Source organism: Thalia democratica, chromosome 9 (assembly GCF_965202585.1).
Source record: "Thalia democratica chromosome 9, ktThaDemo2.hap1.1, whole genome shotgun sequence".
Classification (NCBI taxonomy): Eukaryota; Metazoa; Chordata; class Thaliacea; order Salpida; family Salpidae; genus Thalia; species Thalia democratica.
Window position 1 is genome coordinate 27188754 of NC_139173.1, and position 17616 is coordinate 27206369.

The 17616-nt window shown below is 31.7% G+C and overlaps 1 protein-coding gene across 5 annotated transcripts in view; it reads left to right on the top strand.

Annotated features, from left to right (window-relative positions):
* Window positions 1-17616, top strand: part of LOC145844694 (ubiquitin carboxyl-terminal hydrolase 24-like) — a 34728-nt gene that overhangs the window by 15908 nt on the left and 1204 nt on the right. For 2 of the 5 annotated variants that reach the window (XM_082952105.1, XM_082952107.1), the window contains exons 24-51: window positions 485-633; window positions 983-1125; window positions 1444-1524; window positions 1801-1872; window positions 2150-2305; window positions 2620-2783; window positions 3026-3246; window positions 3854-4015; window positions 4524-4704; window positions 4941-5031; window positions 5454-5616; window positions 6223-6345; window positions 6819-7049; window positions 7912-7994; window positions 8257-8392; window positions 9520-9581; window positions 9642-9751; window positions 10001-10091; window positions 10843-10961; window positions 11292-11469; window positions 12196-12343; window positions 13418-13563; window positions 13983-14121; window positions 14398-14529; window positions 14979-15081; window positions 15277-15619; window positions 15909-16062; window positions 16605-16834. In XM_082952105.1, the coding sequence (XP_082808231.1) occupies window positions 485-633; window positions 983-1125; window positions 1444-1524; window positions 1801-1872; window positions 2150-2305; window positions 2620-2783; window positions 3026-3246; window positions 3854-4015; window positions 4524-4704; window positions 4941-5031; window positions 5454-5616; window positions 6223-6345; window positions 6819-7049; window positions 7912-7994; window positions 8257-8392; window positions 9520-9581; window positions 9642-9751; window positions 10001-10091; window positions 10843-10961; window positions 11292-11469; window positions 12196-12343; window positions 13418-13563; window positions 13983-14121; window positions 14398-14529; window positions 14979-15081; window positions 15277-15619; window positions 15909-16062; window positions 16605-16834 (4111 nt within the window). The remainder of the gene's footprint in view (window positions 1-484; window positions 634-982; window positions 1126-1443; window positions 1525-1800; window positions 1873-2149; window positions 2306-2619; window positions 2784-3025; window positions 3247-3853; window positions 4016-4523; window positions 4705-4940; window positions 5032-5453; window positions 5617-6222; window positions 6346-6818; window positions 7050-7911; window positions 7995-8256; window positions 8393-9519; window positions 9582-9641; window positions 9752-10000; window positions 10092-10842; window positions 10962-11291; window positions 11470-12195; window positions 12344-13417; window positions 13564-13982; window positions 14122-14397; window positions 14530-14978; window positions 15082-15276; window positions 15620-15908; window positions 16063-16604; window positions 16835-17616) is intronic. The other 3 variants (XM_082952106.1, XM_082952108.1, XM_082952109.1) reach the window with 3 other exon arrangements.

Below are 17616 nucleotides of genomic sequence, written 5' to 3' on the forward strand. Positions count from 1 at the left end.
TATTGTCTGTAAAATAAGGGTTTTCTTTAGGTATAGCTCATTAAACATTTTTAACAGAACTCTTCTGTAATGCATTTTAAACTAGTTTCTTTTCTAATGTATTTTATGCTAAAATTTTAAGCAGTAAATTGTGTTACAAGGAAGTATAAAAAGTACTTACGTATTAGTTTTAAAAGTTAATAAGGATGTTAAGTGATAAAAGCTGCACAAAGTTGAAGCAATTAAAAGTGTAATTGCAGTAATAATGCAAACTACAAGCATTTTTAATTGTCGAAGCGAATACTGTACTTCACCTGATGATTTAATTCTTAGAATTTTAAGCTTTTGAAAGTAAAAAGCTTAGAATAGAAAAGCTAACAATGAAGCTAAAAAATAAGCTCTATTTTGAAACTTAAAACAAACACATATTGTCCGTTGCTAAATAAAATTATGATACTTGAACATCAAAATAACAAAATAATTCCAAAACAAATATACAATAAAGATTTGAACGGAAGCGGAGACTCGAGTTCTCAAGTGTCAGAAGTGAAGGTTGCCATGAGAAGGATTCTCTCCACGCAGCAGAATGGCCAGATCAATCTGTTCACGCTGCGCTACAAGCTGGAAACATTAGGCCACCTCATCGAAACTGAAGTGAGTGAGAATTATAATTTTAATAATAGTAAATAACAAAATACAAAAATCAGCTATAAGTTGCAGCTCTTTAATGTTGCATTTTAAGTATAAAGGATAAGAAAAAAAAGTGTCATGCGTTTTTTGCAGTTGTAGCTCATTAACGTGGAGCACAATTGCATACATGTTTATCAAAGTATAAGTAATTCTTAGATCTATATATAGTTTGATCAATGCATATACAAAATAGATGACAACCACAAGTTAAATTCGATTTCCATCATATTTTTTATAAAAATTAAACTCTGTTGTGTTACGAAAAAATATGGTTGAGTCACATTTTGCACAACAAATGCATGTGTTATCACAGGAAGAATTCTTGAAGTTTTTCATGCGAGTGGACGGTTTGAACTTTCTGCTGAAGTTGCTCAGGGAAGACCTGATGAACCAGGAAGGCGAAAAAGACAAAATGTCACTCTACTCCTGTTTCGTATGCACACTGCAAATAATCAGGTTTTAATCTAAGATTGTTATACTGCTATATTAAGCCTTTTTTGTATTGTAAGTTTATTGCACATAACTAATTAATATTTCACAAGTAATTTGGGATAGCTTTCGGTATTTATATGTAACTGGGTTAAATTTGAAAGCTTGTATTTTGTTGTACGATGAAATTAATTGAATTAAAAATTAAACAACTGACTTGATTAAATCTGTTTTTAAAATGCAGTATTTATTTATGTGTGTCTGTGGTCTTGCTCACAACATTGATACAATAAGATAAGTGAACAATTTTATAAGCTAAAATTTTAATTCTGAGTACTTGTTCAGACGTTTGCTGGAGCGAGATTCCGGAATGAATGAAGAGAAAAAGTCGGGTCTGGCGTGCTCTCCCAGGAAAGACGAAAACCGGTTTGTGCCAAGAGAACTTATCAGTTGTTTAAAGTAGACTTTAATACAACAAGCATGATAACTTTCTTTTTATATTGGATTTTGTATTTTATTTTAAAATAATTCAAAACAAAACTAGTTTAAAATTTAGAAAAATTGAAATTCCTGTATCAGGGTCTACTTTATAAGTTTTACTTTTTTTTTTGTTGAGAATAACCTTACATTTTTACAGGTAAATTTTTTGTTTTAAATTCAGTAAACTTTGTCTTAATTTTGCAATTTTGTAATAACTTTCAGTCAGTTTCGATCCCCAGAGAAAAAACGTATTAGACCGTCAGAGGACAATTGCACAAAACGAAACAGTGAAAGGTTTATGAAGAAAAAAATCTTGTAATTTTTATGAAAAGTCTTCATGTTTTTTATATACCTTTCCTGTTTTCAATGCTGTTTGAAAACGAACTAAATTTGTTTTCTCCCCGGTATAAAAACGTACAAAACATTAAATTTTTGTTCAAGTCTGAGTTTTGTTTTACTACATCTCTTGAAGTTTTTTGTCAATCTGATATTTTTTTTAGAAAATGATCTCATTTTGTTTTTAACGATTTGTTTAACATTTCTAAAAATAAAAGTTATTATTTTAAAACAGCAGCAGTTCCTTCCCGTTCCAAGAAGCCATTGACAGCAAATTAGTGATTCACGAGTTTTCCAAAGAGCAAGTGCGACAGCTAGCGGTTGATTTGCTGCAAATTTGCTGGTACGCAGCGGCCGAAAAGCTCCACCAGGTCAAACCATACCAGGAAGAGTTAGTTTTGAAAAAAAATATCTTATATCGTTTGAATATGTGCATAGATTGTGTTTGTTAAATTTGATTATTTTATCGAGTAAAGTTTTTGTTCGAAAAGGCAACATGTTAGCAAAAGGAAAAGGGTTTTGAAAATTTTAACTTATCGTTTAAGTTATGCATTTGAAAAACAGGAACTAAATCGGTATTTAAAACAAATAACTAATACCTCAGATGATTTTTTTTGTCATCCTTCTTATTTTTGAAGTTTTCCATTAAATTATGTATACCTCATAACTAAAATCAAACATATTTTAATTGAATTCTTTCTAAAGAGCCATGGATGACAGCAATATCTCAAACAACTCCAACTCACCGTTCAGTGGCGCCAGAGAGACGAAACCAAACGAAGTAGAAGTGTACCGGTGCGAACATTACGTTGCTGAAATCTGCCTCGACATCATCAACGCCTGCCTCAAACACCGCCGACATTTTATAAGTTTGTGTGGTTTTGATTTGTTTAAGGATCCACACATTGTTACTGGTGTTTACTGGTGGTTTTAGCTTTTTTAAAAATTGATGAATAAATATAACCAAATTTATCAGCTTGGTTGTAACCAGCTGTTGTTGGTTTTCAAAAAAAGAAATTCGAAACTAATTAAATTTAATTTCACTTTCATTTGATAATTTTTTCCTCAATTTCGTTTTTTGTTTATGAAATATTTTTAATCATTTTCGCAGGAGAGTTCTTCGAAATAAGGAACATGGACAAAATGGTCATCGACATTCTGGTGAAAGCTCCGCTGGAGATCCGGGAGATTTCGCACAGGCAGCTTTTGGCCATCTCTTACTTCAAACCGGATTCGGAATATGACGAGAAGAGAAAAGGTGATAAGGAAACGGACGATGTGGAGGACCGAAAGGAGGCCGTGAAGTTTGCAAACGAGAAAGAAATTCTCAAGGTATTTGTCCTTATAGGAAAAAAAAACTTTCATATTAAACTATTTTACTTAATGATGACGATTTAATGATTTTAAATATATAGCTTTTGTTTTTCTCGTACAGTTTAAAATAAATACTTAAAATCATGTTTTTCTCGTACATCGTATTCAGGATTGCCAAAAAACCTGGGAAAACCTGGAATTTTACAATTTAGGTTAAAAAAACCCGAAATTTTGAACAAAAATTACTGAAAAAGCTAAAATTTTGAACAAAAATAACTTAAAAACCTAGAAGTTATAACAATTTTATCATGTTAAGTAGTAAAATTTTAATTTGACAGAAAAGATCTACCATAAAGATTCAAATTTTTGTCATCATCAAATTTTTTTTTAATAAAAAACATATTCAAAATTGCTTTACAGTATCTTTTAAATGTTGTTATACTACTTAACGCAGTTTTTGACCTAAAACTTGGTTTTAAACTAAACATAGACCTAAAAACGTGTACTTTCAAAATCCTGGTAGAAGTTTCTCGAAAAAAAATTTGGCAATGTGTTTTACATTTTGATTGAAAAAAATATTCGGTGCAAACGCTTTAAACGGGCAACTTGTAAGGTTCACAAACAGATCCTCCGAGCGGCCAAGCTCGCCTTCTGGAACAGCAACACCAACCTGAGGAGCCAGTCGCGGAAGGAGGTCGAGAACTGCGCCGCCTACTTCAAGCTAAGGGAGAAGCTGAGCGCGTCAGTCATACGTCACAATAGCGAGGGGATGGACGATGACGAAGACGTTTGTATTAGTTGAAAATTAGCTTTTTTTTTATTGGTTGCATATGTTGTTAATAGTGGAATAAATTATCAAAAACTTTCTAGAGCAATTTATTTATTTATATTTTATTCAGTTAAAAAAACATTTTTTTATTGTTTAAAACACAGTTAGTAAAACATGTGCGTAAAACTTGAATAATAAAATAACGCTGTTTGCATTGGTTACATGATTGAAACTAAGTTGAAAATTAGCTTGTGTGTTTCTTTAAGTTTTTGGTTTGAAAAAAAAAACGTGTACTCACAGTTCCCAACCGCGCACGATCCCAACCTATTTTTTGTCTTATTTTATTTAACTATAATTTTTTTTTAATTATTTATTACCGCCGCTGTTATCCCTGACCCTTAACCTTTGGCGAGATAGCGGTTCTCAGGTTTGATCGCGGGTTGGAACTGAGCGCGTCTCAAAAAAGTTCTATTTTGTTTACAAAACACAAAAGTTAAACAATAAAATGACGTGTTTTTTACACAAGGCGATCATGGAGTTGGGCGAGGACCTCGCGAAGGAGATCGAGTGGTGCGAGAACTGGGACCCGCCGCTGGATGGCGACGACGAGCAGCTGGAGCGTGACGACGAGCTGGTGTCGGGACATTTCTCCTTGATGTCGGCGCTGGTGGACAGCCCGTTCGTCGATAAAACGAAAATCGCCGCCGGTCTGTAGTTGTTTTTTTATTTATTAATTTTTATTAATATTAATTTATTAATAACAAATTATTTATTGTGTGGACAGTTTTAAAAGGAAAAAAATAAGAAAAAAAGTAATTTTTGTATAATTGTGTTATAATAGCTTTGAATGTATTTGCATTCTTTAAAAGTTAAAATAAACTCAAAACTGAATTGTTATTTGTGTTGTTACAAATGAATCATTTTTTAAATTTAAATTTTACAGACAACAACTTCCTTGAAAAAATTTTGAAGAACTTTCTGTTCAAAGCTGCTTCCAACAACAACAACAACGATCCAACATCATTCATGCCCATGTTTGTTTAAAATGAGATATTTGATAAAATACATCCAATTGTTTAATTATTAAGATAGTTGGAAATTAAATTAAAACAAACGATTTCTGTCAGAAAAAATCACGAGTAATGTTATTTCAAGTAATTCATAACATTGTCAGTTTCTATAATTCTAATCTAAAACAAAAAACAACATAAGTATCTTGTTTTTTGTAAGCTTTTTATTGGAATTAAGTTTGATTATTGATATTAAGACTAGTATTAAAGTTTAAAATAGAGCTTAAAAGGTCAATTAAAAAACAATATATTTTAATCTTGCCAGCCGTTGCTGATATTCATACACATTTTCAATCAAATCAAAGGAACACTATAATTTTTGTAATTAAAATAAAACTAAGCTAGTTTCGAAACACTTAACAAAATGTAGTTTTTTTTTTATGCAGATGCCGGTTGAAGCGCACGAATGAGGTTGAAGCGCACTTCAACGCGAGGCACGCCTGCTTCAAATTTATATATAGTTTGTGCAAGAACAACATTGCCAACACCGACTTCGTGTGCAGGTTCCTCATAGAGCACAACCACAAGCTAGACATCACCGAGTTGAAGGTGAGTTTTTATGTCCGTTAGGTGGCGTAGCGGAGCGATAATTTGTTAAATATGGGCAGTTTTTTAGTTACGTTGAAGTAAAAAGCGTCTTTTGAAATTAAAGTAATAAGTAATTTTATATTTTTATGTAATTTTCAGTCCCCCTAGTTGAATAATGCTTATTTAAAGTGTAAGCTAACTTTTTATATATAGTACGCTAAACTTGATAAAAGTATAAGTTAAATTTTTCTATCTGATTTTTCTAGTCAAAAACTTAAAATCAAAATTTACTGGGAAATAATCGATCTTGATAAACTATAAATGTATCAATTACGTAAAGCTATACATAAGATTTTTTATCGATGTTTGTCTTGAAAAATAATTTTATCCACAGCAGCATACTTGATATTAAAACCTAAAAAACTAAGTGTTTTTGATAAAAAACATGTATTAGTTGAAGTAAATGTTTTAATTGAATGTTTTGCTCCTTAAAGTTTTAAATAAAGCAATTTAAACAAAAAAAAAACTATAAATAAGTTTCCAAACGTGCAAAAGTTTTACCATTACAAACTATTAAACAAACAAAATGTATTTTCACAGGAAAGATTTTCTTATGATCTTTTACAGGAAATGAATATTGCAAAACACTTTTGCAATGGGGACAGGATGGTCGGATTGGTGAGCCAGGGAGCAACCTGCTACCTGAACTCCATCGTGCAGCAGATATTCAACATCAAACAAATTGTCAACGTATGTTGTTTTATTATTTTTTAATTTCACTATGTTTTTGCTTAGATTTGCATTAATTACCACCTTATTTTTAGCTATTTAATCATTATCAAATTTTATTCATCACAAAAACCGTTTTGTACCAAAAAGAATACACCAATAGACACGCTCCCAAGTACAAAACAGACACCAATAGTACGCCACATCAGACAATGTAACAAATTTACAAACACCAGTAACCCTCATAGCAACCATTTTTAACCAGGCGCTACAGTATTGAACCACCTTTTTTTGAACCATCGACATACAACTTATAAGCACCATTAGAAATAGAAACAACTCAATAACCATCTATACAACCATTATTTAAGCAATCATTATTACACAGACGTTTTTACACTGGATCACAACTTTCATATCAATCAAATATAGCTTATAAACACCATTAGAAATAAAAAACTCGTAACCATTTAAAACAACCATTATCCAAACAGGCGCTGCTATCGCACAACATGGTGGAAATGGGCGCAAACGACCCCGAAAAGATGCTGCACAGCTTCCAACTCACACTCACCATGCTGCAGAAGTCGCACATGCTGTCGTACAAGCCCGAGGGACTGTGGAACACGTTCCGCTTCACCGACCCGGAGATGCGGGTGAACGCGCATCAGGACGCACAGGAGTTCCTGATTGGCTTGATCGATAAAATTGACGAGCTCGCCAAGGTATGTGTGTTACATATTAAATTAAAAAGGATTTTGTGTAGCAATTGTATTGCTGGCCATCAAATTAATGTGTTTAAAATACATAACATTAATAAACTTATAATATGTGATATATTTTTTTCTGACGAATAAGTGAAAAACGTATCTCGCTTGAACAATTTTATGATCAGCTAGATCGATAAAATTGACGAACTCCCAAGGTTTGTTAAGATAAATTTGCACTTTCTCAATATAATTATTTTATTGCTTAGTACATTGATCCCACTCGGAAAGTTATTTGTAATTTGTTCACTTCTAAGCTTGGTATATGAAGTTGACGAGCTAGCCAAGGTTTGTAATAAATACAGAAATTTAATTTGTATGTAGATATTTGCGCATATATAGTTTTGTATACGTTATTTTTAATATTAATATTGTGAATATTATTTGTTAATCAATTCGTGATAGGCATAGTCGAAAAAGCTGACGCGCTCCCGAAATTTTGTGTGTATAGATATATTCTTTATACACAGCCTCCTGGGAAAGCTTTTATGATAAATTGTTTTAAAAAACATTAAAAAGTAGAACAATTGTTATAACTTTTAAATAGCTGAGGAGCTCAAAAAAGTTTTTTTTGATTTGCGTTTTACAACAAATATATAAATATATATAAACTAAACCACATTTTTGTGGAACAATTGTTGCACTTCACTTCAGAAAGAATAAGATTTTCAGTAACTTTATAACTAAATGATTATCAAATTTATAAATTTTAAAAGTATTTCCCTTACATAATGTTTTATATATTTTACCAATGTTAATATTTAAATTATGAAATTTATGATTTTATTGATGTTCAGTTATTCAAACAAAACTTTCACAGAAAAACAACCTGCCGGAAGTGTTTGCTCCAGTCATGAAAATTGAGCAAGCAGTTTTGAAGACCTGCAGGAATTGTGGATACATGTGAGTTTTTTATTGGATGAAAATAAAAAAAAGTAAATATCAATTATTTATTGATTAATTGAGACAAATTTATGTTAAATTCCACAAAACTATTTCTAGTTTTAAACCTTAGAGAAGCTTTCATTTGATGAAATATTTTTTGCATTTTTCTTTATCAAAAAGATTGTAATAAATAATGACGTCACACAAGCAATTAACTGCTGGCACCATCTTTTTTAACTTTTTAGTTTTTGTTTTAATGTAAATTTCTTACCACCAACAGGAGCGATCCGAAGATAAGCGAGGAAAATTCGATCAACCTGAAGATCGTGGAGAAGCCCGACTTGCACTCGGCGTTGAAGCAGAACTGCAGGGAAAACAACATCAACGACAGCAAGTGCGAGAAATGCGGAGTTAAAGTTTGTTGTTGTTTGTTTAAAAATCGAAATTAATAAATATGTGTGAAAGTAGTGATGTTTATTAAAATTGCACAATGATCATGTTTTTTAACATGGATTAGTTGTTTGTACTTAAAGTAAAAATAGTTTAACTATAAATAACTAAGATTGTATTTTACTCGTTAATAAATAATAAAAGTTTATTTAAATGATGTTTTTATTTTAAGTAATATTTAAAAAAAACCATAAGAGCAAAATCAAACATCGGTATTTAATTTATTATTTAACTAATTTGAAAAAATAATGATTAAAACACTTATAAAATCAACCCCACATCAGCAGGTAATTTAAAACAAACACAAGCGGCTTTTGTGTTGCTACAAGGTGCGTCTAACAGCGATGCTTGAGCTTATTTGTTCAATAAAATATCGTTTTACCGTTTCTCAATCGATTAAAAGTTTTTTTAAAGTAAATTGACTGTGACAATAGTTGTGAAATCAAGTGATTAATTGTGGTATGTGTTATTACAAGCCTTCAGTTGAAGTTGACTATTTTACTATCAACTATAAGTTAATAAAAACGTGGACTTATAGAATTGATAACCTTATCAAAAAATCAGTTTGTGATATGAAAAATGTAAATAAATTCATTTATTATTTATATACTTAAGCGCAACTACGTCAACAAAATTCAGTAAATGTTTTATGTACCGAATAATTTGTTTAAGTTTGACGCGTGAAAGGTGATAAAATTAATTGTTGATTAAAATGAGAATTTTAGAAAATCTAATTTATTGGTTTTAATTGACATCAAATATGTAGTCAAACTTTTTTTTTTTTAAGATTACAAATTATTCCTAATGCACAGTTTTAAACAACAGTTATCAAAATTTTATTATGTTTTGAGTCGTATCAAATAGTTTGGAAAAGTTAACAAAAATTAAAAAGATGTATAATTCTACAAATATTTTTTACTTATTTATTTTGAATACATACATGATTTTTTTCAATTTTAAAAATAATTCGCTAAAATGCGCACGGTCACCAAACACATTGTTTATGATATGTTTGATATCGTAAATGTTAATATAATAAATTTAAAGAAATAATCAAATAGTAAACAACACTTTAATTTTTTCAAATACGCAGGGTCACCGGGAGAGGACGGTGTACCGGAAGTTTGGCGACGTCATTTGCTTCCAGCTGAGCAGGTATGACGTAATAATGCAAATTTAAATAGATAATAAATACTAATAAGTAATTATTCGCAGGTTCGAAATGACCGAATATTTTACAAGCAGGAAGATTGACTCCTACTTCAAATTCGACTTGCTGATAGACATGGCCGCCTACACCAGCACCGGAAAGAAGTCCAACGCCAGTGAGTTGTGAAATGTTTTTAATGTAAAATTAGTAAATTATGAAGAGTTTTGATTTTTTTGTATTTAATCAGTTGCTACCTAACTAAAAAATAATATATTACATTAAGTTGTTTTTTCATAAACTAATACAGCCTGCTGAATTAAATTTTATTAAAGACATCTAAATTACTTGATAAAACAAATAAAAAATTCAACCAAATGTAAAAAATCTCTTCTTGTTTTTGTGAAAATAGCACAAAATGTAACAGACCAGAAAGATTTGTTCGAACTGATCGGGGTGGTGATTCACCAAGGAACTACGGTGGCGGGCCATTACACTTCCGTCGTGAAGAATCAGAGGTTTTTTTTTAACTTGTTATCTTTTATTTACTTTTAATGAATTTTGCAAATAGTTTCTAAATATTTTAATAAGTAACTAAACAAGAGAACAGTAATAAAAAAAACTTTAGGTTTTCATTATTACTAATATGCATCAAGTTAAAATTAAATTATCTTGTATTTACTTGAATCTAATTCAAAAAAACTAAAAATATCAAATAAGACCTGTTTGAAAACCAAGTCAACCGTTATTTTTATAACTCCAATACTTTATAATAAATTAACAATTTGTTAACTTGAGTCATTTTTGAGAGGTGTAATATACACAGTTGGTTTAACTCCTAGCTCTTTGCATACTCTGTATTTTCAAAATAATAATATAAAAAGTTTTTTTAATACTAAACTTAAAACTTTTTATTGTAAAAACAAATATTTTGGATTTAAATGAAAAACAGAATAACAGTAAAAAATTTAGATAAAAAAGATGTATAATAAATATTAAGAACAATAATTTATACACATGTATATGAACAGCGGACGGCACCCGGCACAATACCTTGTTAACTTGAGTCATTTTTGAGAGGTCTAATATACGTAATCAGTTTAATTCCTAGCTCCTTGCATGTATTTTCAATAAAAAATTCTGTCAAGAAAGAACCATAGGAAAAAAGATCTTTTGTTATTTTATAACACTGAAATTTAATTCTAATTTTTTAATACTGAATATATACATCAACATATATCACTTAATAATTAATAAATATGTAAACAGCGGAAGGCACCCGGCGCACGGCCAGTGGTTCTACTGCAACGACGAGGAAGTCACCCAGTTCGACATCGAGAACCAGCTGGAAGAAGCGTGCTTCGGTGGGGAGCAGATCAACCGCGTTTGTTAGTTTGCTATAATTAGAATGTGCAAAATCAGAATATTTCATTATTAAATTAATTTGTTTGTTTAGTGTATTTCTTTTCCTGTTTTTGTTTTATGCAGTTTGCTAAGTGATCACACATTTATATCGTTCAAAATTTAGTTTGTTTTTGTTTCAAATCCCAAGTTATCGCAGTTTATTTTAATGTTTTTTTTGCAATATTTAGATCGTGCAAAATTTTACGCATTTTTTTTTGAATGTCAAACTTTAATTTTTATTTTAAAACTGGTGCAGCATGAAGCAGTTTATGTTAATGTTTTTTAAATTTTATTTTTTGTTTTTAATTTTACAGCTGACAGCAAGAGCGCCTACCTGCTGTTCTACCAGCGCAAGAAGGACTCGAGCCAGTCAGCTGTCCAATCAGCAGCCGCCGTTCCGAAGCAGGCCGACGCTTCGGCCAATCAGAGGACGCTCCCGACGAACAGGAGGGTGAGGAACACCAGCATCTCGCAATTGTCCAATCTCGTCAGGTTTAAAGAGTTGTGTAGAAATAATTTATTTTTAGTATTTACAAATTTTGTAAAAAAGTAATTACAAATTATTGCAGATAAATTTTAAATTTATTGCAAAATAGTAAAATTAATTTATGTTTTAAAAAGACGAAGTTGAGTTGATAAAAAGGAAAACTTGTTTCAGCGTTAATCGCTGGAACAATTTCTTGAAACTAAATTTTTATCAAAGCTTATTTGTTGGTTATGTTCTTTTATTTGTTAAAAGTCCAGCGTGAGCAAAGTTTTATTTGTTTAAGAAAACGCACCTCCGCTACTTGAGCAGTTAAATTATAATTTAAATTACATACTTGTATTGGAATTTTATTCATAGTGCATTTTAAATACTTTTATATTCTTAAATCCCGTGCACCAACGGACGCGCTCATTTTCCCAGATTTTAAAAGTTGCTGCGTCCATCGGCGGAAGGTTTCAAAACGTGAAGAATTTTAAATACCATTTTTTGTTATGATTGATTGTTTACACCAATAAGTCTGATATGTATAATTTTTTTTACTAACAAGATAAGTTTGTCGTTTAGCTTTAAAAAACTACGCTTAATTCTCATCATTCTGCTACTAACGCAGATAGTTTATTATAACAATATATTTTGTCATAGTTAACTATGTATTCTCAAAAAAGGTCTGAAGATCCCTGTTGGGGGAAACGACGTCGTCTTTGTACAAACAAAATTAATATTAATCGCAGGAAAAGCGAGCAGCGGGGAGTATTCGGAGCTGAGGGCAGCGCAGCTTCCGCGCTACTGCAACACGTGGTCGAGTCGAACAGGCAATTGTACAAGTACCAGTCTGTCTACAATTACGACTACATTAGGTTCGTCGGGTGCCTCATCAAGGTTGGTTTTGCGAATACAACAGCAACAAAATAAATATGTGAAAATATGTTGTGCTTGTGAGTTTGTTGCTCGCCGGATGTTTTGTTTCGGTGAAATAAATTATTGATTAGACAGGGAGTTATGTAAATACCATGCTTTATCGCGGTTAGTTTGATCAAAGTGTCAATTCTTTGTCAGACTGGTAGTTTGCAGAACTTTTTCGTGCTGTTGTTGCCGCTTGGAAGTTCAATTTTTTTGTTAACTGTATTACTTTTTTTTTAAGCATGGAAAAGAGGATTTAAAGCTTTAAAATTCGCAAGTTATGGTAAGAGTAAAAGTAAAAAAAATGGTTTGATTATTTAAAAGAGGACTTCTTCAAAAACATGTTAAGTTTGAATATACATATACATTTAAAGAAAATAATGTGGTTAAATAAACTTAAACACTTTCCACAGAGTCCACATGAAGCGCTTTTAATTAATTAAATATCTTTAGCTAGAACGGTTTAAAATAAACAGCACTTTGTTAAGCAACGATACAAATGTTATGCAAAAAAACAAAAACACTATGATTTAATTATTCAATATTGTACAGTAGAAATATATATATGTATATATTTATCTAATTATGTAAAAACTATAATTTATACAGCTGTTTCACACATGAAATGTAAAATTTCATGTGCTCCTCAGTAAGTTACAGTTTGTTATAATTAGATAAAAATTTAGTTCCAATTTAATTTGTCGAGCACTATCGACCAGAACTTTTTATAAAACCTTTAATATATATATATATATAATAAATAATAATAAAATTTATATATATATTTATATATATAGAGAGAGAGAGAGAAAATAAGGTGATTATCTAAATTTCATCACTTTCCATAGAGCCTACTTGAAGGGCTTTTAAATAATTTATTAGAGAAATACAATTTAAAAAACTCCAGAACATATGTTTCAATATGGACAAAAAAGATTGTTTTCAATATTCAGCTGGTTTAATTAAAACAAAAAGCTTTTTGGTAAACAGAAATGCAAAATTGATACAAAAATAAAACAAACAGCATATATATATATATTTTAACTTCAACAGGACAACAAGAACGCGCAGAACGACCGGATCCTGATGCGGCTGGCGGCCAACTGCAATTTCGTGAGCCTGTGGAGCGTGCCGTACAACTTCCACTACTGCGACATCTGCGACCACTTGTGCGAACACATGGACGGCAACGAACCCGCGTTTGTAATTCGTGTGTTTACAGGGTTGCCGCTTTACCTGGAAAAACCTTAAAAAAATTAGGAAGAAATTTGGAAGGCCTGGAAAAATTTTTTGAATAAACGAGTGGCAACCCTGTATTTAACAAATAGCTGTTTTTCAAAAGTTATACATTAGTTTTGTTCAAACAAGCATCGAGAAGTTTAAAATCGTAATAAACTAATCAACTTTTGCTGAAAACATTTTTAATATAAACATGAAAAATATACCTAATTTTCGTTTGCATTATTTTTTTTTTCTGCCCAGAAGACTTGAATTCAGTATTGCAACAATCATGTTGTTAATAAAATGTTAAATTTACAACAATCAAAAAAATAACCCAACTTTTTACCAAATTTAAGAATACGAAAAGTAAAAATTTAAAAGACTTAATTCACAACAGGTGTATAGAAATGGTGGACTACTTCTGCAGCAACTTCGAGGTGGTGACGTACTACACCTTCAAAAATTTCGACAACGCCATCCCCCACCACTTCCTCCACATCCTCGAACTCATGTTCTCCCACCTCGACCTCAAAGACGTCAGTTTTCATGAATAAATAATAATTTTAACGTGTCTGTTATACAGGCTTTATTTTTTATTTTAATACCGATTCTCCTTGTAGAACTAAACTCACTGAAAAAGTTAATGAATGAATTTTACCAAAACTTGAGAGTCGATTATTTGATACTTTAGTGTAACTTCAAACATTTTAAAGTTTTGTCATCAAAACAACGTTTCACTGGAACGAGATCTCGATAGATTTTTTAGCTTGGAATATTTTCACTGATAAAGTTAATTGCAATCAACGTTTCAGCACGAAGTCTGTCAGAAAGTGACGTCGTTCTTCAAGCGCCTCGTGTCGATGATGGACGAGCACGATTTTGACGGGAAGCTGGCGAAAGATTACGACAGATACTTCATCATCATCTACAAGTTCGCCTCCAAGGTACTTTGGTTCTTTCTAGAGTGTTTTGAAGCCGAAAGTGCATGCGGGTGGCGGAAGACTTGAAAACAAACATAAACATTTTTGTACTCAAGTTTAATTTGAAATTTTAAGGCTCAAAAACACTTAAAATTTACAACACTGTTATTTCATCATGTGTTTCCTAAGTTACAATTTCATATACTTATATACTTATATTTCAATATTTCTCAACAATCTATACTTATATTTTCATACGTTTTATTGTATTTTAGTTTCACTTAAATTTAAAGGCTTGCTGGTTCAAAAACGTGTTTTAAATGCCATTTTAAATTTAAAAAGTTTTAAATGCTATTTTTTGTTGCAGTTATTTTTTCAAACTTTTAATTTTTCTTAACATCTCCCAGGGTCGTTGTACTTTTTAATGTATACCCTTACTTACCTTTTAATTTATTTTTCTCAACAACTCACAGGGCTCGCTGGCCATGGTGCTGCTCCACAAGCTCGGCCTCTTCAAGAAGCTGCTCTCCTTCCTGTTTGGAAAGCAAACGACCGAATTCGCGCTCGTCGCATTAGGTACTTTCATACTTGATTCATATTTTTGTTGGTTGCATTTACCCTCACTAACTGTTTTATATTTCTGTACTAAGAACCAAGTTAATTTTTACTCAACTAAAGTTTTTATCTCTTAAAAAACGCTCTGAAAAGTTCCAGCCTGAAAAATTGAAAAAATCCCAAAACGAGTTTCTAAAAACCTCGATTAACAAACAGGACGGAAGAGCTACGTGGACGTGTTCGATCTTCCGGACAGCGGCGTTGTGGACGAATGGGGTGAGCTGACCAGCCCCCGAAAGTGGACCTTCTGCCTGAACAACCCGTGCTTCCTGCGCCTGCACAAGATCGTGCACAAGTTCATAGTCGCGCACGACATGAGCGGGTATCGGGTGGGGGGAAACCCCAGGTGCGGGCTCAACGAGGAGCTGTTGGTGAATGGCGAGGAGATGCTGTTTTGCGAGTACGTCAAGCTGGAGGACTACGAGATTGATATCATTTTGAATGACGGGGTTAACGAGGGAGTGGAGTTCTTGATGGACAACACCGTCATTATTAAGAGGTTGGTGAAATTGTTGTCGGAATTAACGGTGATTTTGATAAATTACTGCAAGTAAAACTGCTTCGAAATATGAGAAGTTATAGAATATGTATACGAAACATTCTCACTTCGGCTAATTAATTTAAAAGCTGATCCGTGATTCTTTTCTGACTTGAATAATTTGTTGTGCTAAAGTTGACTTAACCCATTTGTCTTAAAGGCTAATTTAAAACCTTGTTGTATTTTATGCCAAAGTTAAATTAAGTCAATACAGATTAAATGTATTTTTCTAACAAACATAAATGCTCAGATACGTGAAGGAGCTTGTGTACGCGTCGGCATTGTGGCCGATGGCGAATTACAAGGAGGAAAGAGCCAGGGGTGACAACTGTTTCATGTTCATCATGGTCTACTGCTGCTACTGCAATGAGCGGTTCTCCAATTGCACCATTGACGTCATACTGGTGAGCTAATTTGTAAATGCGTAATTGATAAACATGAATAATAGTAAACTGTTTCAATAAATTTGTACCAGTTTTTGTTTCGGGATGAATTTTTAGTCGGTTTTGTTTGTGATTGTTGTTCAGTATTGAATATATAAACTGACGCTAGTGAAATTGCTAGATTGCTTAATATTTCTCCGTCATCTGTTTTCCATTAATACCAAATTTATGACAGCAGCAACCTAGTAGGAATACAAACAGCTTAAAAGCAAGTTGAATGTCTATTAGTAATATAAAAAACATAGGATTTTATACGAGTAACTTCTTACTTTTTAAATTAAACTTCTTTTTTATAACATTCACCATTTCAAAACAGAGGACGATCCACGAAGAAAATAATGTTACATATATATTCTTTTGATAATTCACTTTTTTATTTCAAATAAAGAAACTAAACTGCAAACTCAACTCAACCAATATTCTACCATATTATTTTAAAACAGAGGATTGAATTTTTTTTAAGTTTTGAGATATATTAATAACTTGTAAATATTTCAAAACAGAGGATGTTCCACGACGAGCAGGTGAACGACATGGAGTTCCTGTCCAACATGCTCGGCCTGCTCAAGAAAATCCTGTGCTTGCAAGACCACCTGCAGCAGCACCGGGTCCAGTACGCCTTCGAACATTGCAGCTCCCACAACTTCTTCGACCAGATGGGCTTGCTGCAGGGGGGCGTCAACGACATGAAATTGTACAAGATCATCAAGTTCATCACCGAACTGTACCACGAGTTAGTTGTAGTTTGCGGTAAATTGAAAATAAAGCTCGTTTGTTGAGCTGAAAAATCAGGGGTTAATACCGGCAAGGTTTACCATGGGTTCGCTTGTTATTATTCTTTAAATAGTTAAATATTATTTAAGTTTAACCGTGCAAGCTCTTAAAACAAGAAAGCTTCGACCGTAAATTGGTTTATTTTATTTTTTTAGTGGTTTCAGCTTATTTGACAACTAGAGTCAAATAAAATTAAGTTCATGGTCCACTTAGCTTGTAAAACATTTTAATTAAACATTTTTTTAAAAAAATCTGTATTTCATCTTATTTATTTAAACCTTTACAGTTACTTTCAATCACATTTAAGTTTTCGACAAAGTTACTCGTTTATTTGAGAGTTTTCGTAAAACCAAATCAATGTTAGTTTTGCGCGTGTTAAAATTAATTTTGATAAATATTTTGAACAAAGCAGTCATATAAAACCGAATTTTTATAAAGCGCCAAGTAATTTCACGCTCGAGCGAGTTTGTTAAGCTTTCTAATCCATCTTCTTTTGAACAAATTTCAACAAAATATTTGGTTAAGTTTGAACTGGGCAATGCTAAAACGAAGCTCATTATTTTTTAATATGCTTTAACAATTACTTTTTATATATTCATAATTACTTGTATAAATAAAAGACTTATTTTTATTATAAACTTTTTTAAGTATTGCATATAAGAAATTTTGTTTATAAATAAGTTTAAAAAAAAAGATTTAAAGATTAAAAAAAACGCAGTTTAAAACCTATGTGTATTATTT